Genomic DNA, 3,611 nt, shown 5'->3' on the forward strand with positions numbered 1-3,611 from the left:
AGCAGTGGGAGCGTGAGAGTCTGTGTATGTCTGCGCGTCGCTGCGCTTGGCTGCGCCTGTCTGTACCTTTAGTGGTACGGAGTGCTCTTTTGTCTTGACCGCACCCCTCTCAGAAGATGACACGTGGAGGCCTGCAACTCACATCTAACCACCCACGTGTCATTTACTGGAAGGGCTCTAGCGCTTCTCTTTGTGTGCCCAAGTCACGCCCTTGCGGAGTAACTTAGGATATCCCTCTTATCTGGGTAAATCGCATACTCTTAGGAGAACATCGGGTGTGGCTGGTCTAGGCACACTCACCAGACGTTGCTCTCTGCGTAGGCGACTTACCCTTCACGATGCCACGCACGTAGTGGGTTGAGGGAATCACCAATCACTGACTGGTTTACTAGTTCCCTCAGGCCACTCTCGTGCATGATTCCCTGAGGTGTGCTCATGCGAGATCCATGCGTAACGCTCTCGCTGGGAACCTCAGTCCCAGTTTAACTGCGTGTAACACGAGACCCCGATGACTGATCAGTGTTTATTTGTTTCTTCACGTTCTGCCTTCAGGCGTTAGTCTGAGAACTGGTCTGTTGGTGGCCACTTGGCTACTGACCACCGATCACCATTCTGGATGATCTGTCCCCCGACCTCTCTGCCGCCTGGTCTGTCGGTGATCACTTGGTTACTGACCACCGATCACCGCTCTTGGCGATCGTCCCCCTGACCTCTCTGCCACCTGGTCCACGTGTCACCCTGCGAGTGGTCCACGTGGTTCTCTGTTGCTGACGTCATCAACTACCGATGACCGATCGGATCAGAAACGATGCAGGCTCTCCAAGAAACGATGGTCACATCAAGAGCAGATCAAGAACGCATCCAGATTGATCTGGTTGCGTCGCTAATGAGGAATGAAGAACTGCAAAGAACCAACGAGGAATTGCGTAGGGATTTGCACAATCAGGCAGGGGAACGTGAGGTGTAAGATCAAGAACTTGCGACACCACCCAGGGAATTCCCGGTGCCGTTCTCGTAAGCGATCATGGACGTCGTGATACCAACCACGCTCGTGGGGCCCAAAGTCACCTTCACCGGTGTAGAGGACCCAGAGGCCCATCTCACAACCTTCCATACGCAGATGATGTTGGTTAGGGGTTCTGACGCAATGCGATGCAAGTTGTTCATGAGCACATTGGTGGGAATAACGATGGATTGGTTCATCAGCCTCCCTAATGGCCACGTGACGTCATTCGCGCAACCTTCTAAGCTGTTCAGAGAATAATATATCGCGAATCCGGCTCCCCCATCCATCTCTTACGATCTTTTTGACGTAAGTCAATATCAGGAAGAGTCCCTAAAGGAGTTCCTCAACCGTTTTGGGGCACAGGTGGTGAGGCTAAACACTGAGGATGAAACAATGATGGTGCATGCGTTAAGAAAGGGCATTATGCCGAGACCTTTCAACAAATCGCTCATCAGGAACCGCCCCAGAACCTTCAGCGAGATAAGGCGTCGAGCGGTGGCTCATATTGCTGTGGAGGGAGAAGTCAACGAGAAGCGCACGTGCGTTGTTCCCACGCACCCACGAGCACCAGGTCGACCTCAACCCTTGAGGGTGCATGAGGCAACGACAGGGAAGAGGGCTCCAGCGAAGCAGCAGCCTTACGAGCCCAGAAAGCCCCAAACCAAGGGATGCGCAAGGCAGAATGTACTGTCGAGGCACAACTTCGTGGTAGAGATGAAGGACCTGATCGTCGTCCCCAACATAGCGGAGAGATTGAAGATACCCGCTAAGTTCGACAGGAAGTTAGAGCCCAACAAAAACGCATGGTGCGAGTTCCACCAAGCGTTTGGTCATCCCATACGCAACTGCTTGGCGTTGGGACACCAGTTAGACGAGCTGGTGAAGAGCGGTTTTCTGAACGACTATTTGGCGGAGCCACAAGGAGCCCAGAACTTGACAACGTCATGAGAGGATCAGGGGCACGAGATACCCATGCATGGTGAGGTCCACACTATCGCGGGGGGTTTCTCAGAAGGAAGGTATACTGTTTCTCAACGGAAGAAGTATGCCCGAGCAGTGTTTTTGGTAGAGGCACAGGAGGCAGATGATGTCCTTGACGTCGACCTTGTCTTCACCAAGGCCGACCTAAGAGATTTCGTCCCCCATGACAACGACACGATGGTGATCTCTGTAGTAACCGTTGGGAGGAAGGTACACCTTGTACTGGTGGATCAAGGAAGCTCGACAGACGTGATATTCTGGACGACCTTCAACAAGCTGCAGTTATCCCTTGATTTGTTAAGGCCTTATACGGGCTGCTTGTACGATTTCGCGGGAGACCAGGTGGAAGTGCGTGGGCACCTGGAGCTAAGGACCACCATCACAGATGGTGTCGCGTCCCGTACGGAGAACATCAGGTACCTTGTCGTCAATGCCTCCTCTGCTTATAACATACTGTTGGGTAGACTTACGCTGAAGAGGCTGAGGGCGATGGCGTCGACGAGGCACATGAAGATGAAGATGCCTGACTTAGGAGGGAAGGTGATTACCATTAAGTCAGATCAAAAAAAGGCTAAGAGATGTTATGAGAACAACATCAAGACAAAGAGATGGGTGTTCATGGTTACCACCAGGGCACCAAGTGAAGAAGGGGTCGCCCCAGCAGAAATCGCCAGGGAGAGGCGACCCGAACCAGAAGGGGAATCCTGGAGAGCGAAATTGGAGGTAGGACGTTCAAGCTTGGCAAATCGCTAGGACAAGCAGCACAGGACTGAATCGTCGAGGTCATAGCACGACATCTGGACGCCTTCGCATGGTCCGCCTCGGACATGCCAGGTATAGACTCAGACTTTCTGTGCCACCGCCTCACCATGGACCCCAAGGTCAGGCCTATCCACCAGAGAAGAAGGAAGTTCAACGAAGAGTTGTCTTGTTAGTGTTACACAGTGATGCCCTTTGGGCTAAAGAATGCAGGTGCCACCTACCAGAGGCTGATGGACAGAGTGCTTGCACCCATGATAGGGCGAAACGTGCAAGCTTATGTGGACGACATGGTGTTGACCTCACAGGTAAAAGCTCAGCATGTGGCTGACTTAGAAGAGCTATTTACGACAATAGCTAAGTACAGGCTGAAGCTGAACCCCGAGAAGTGCGTGTTCGGGGTGGAGGCCAGTAAATTCTTGGGTTTCTTACTCACTGAGCATGGGATAGAGGCGAATCCCGAGAAGTGTGTTGCGATCCTCGCAATGAGAAGCCCAATCTCAATGAAGGAGGTGCAGCAGTTGACAGGCGGATGGCCGCTCTGTCCAGATTTGTATCAGTTGGAGGAGACAAGGGTCACCCTTACTTCCAGTGTTTGAGGAGGAACAACAGATTCATCTGGACTAGGGAGTGTGAAGAGGCATTCCTCAAGCTGAAGGAGTACCTGGCCAGTCCCCCAGTGTTGTGTAAACCACAACTGGGTTCTCCACTTTGCCTGTACTTCACTGTGACGGAGCGGGCGATCAGTTCGGTCCTCGTGCAGAAGAAGGACCAAGTTCAAAAGCCTATATACTTTGTGAGCAAAGTATTACATGGCCCTGAGGTAAGATATCAGGCCCTAGAGAAGGAGACCCTGACAGTGGTA

At 52.5% G+C, this 3,611-nt stretch overlaps 1 protein-coding gene across 1 annotated transcript; it reads left to right on the forward strand.

The window, feature by feature from the left end:
* Nucleotides 1-1,978: 1,978 nt before the first annotated feature.
* Nucleotides 1,979-2,740, forward strand: LOC137839181 (uncharacterized). Its single transcript, XM_068648307.1, has one exon. It carries the CDS (start codon nucleotides 1,979-1,981, stop codon nucleotides 2,738-2,740), a length of 762 nt encoding a protein of 253 aa, XP_068504408.1.
* The last annotated feature ends 871 nt before the right edge of the window (nucleotides 2,741-3,611 follow it).

Source organism: Phaseolus vulgaris, chromosome 3 (assembly GCF_000499845.2).
Source record: "Phaseolus vulgaris cultivar G19833 chromosome 3, P. vulgaris v2.0, whole genome shotgun sequence".
Lineage (NCBI taxonomy): Eukaryota > Viridiplantae > Streptophyta > Magnoliopsida > Fabales > Fabaceae > Phaseolus > Phaseolus vulgaris.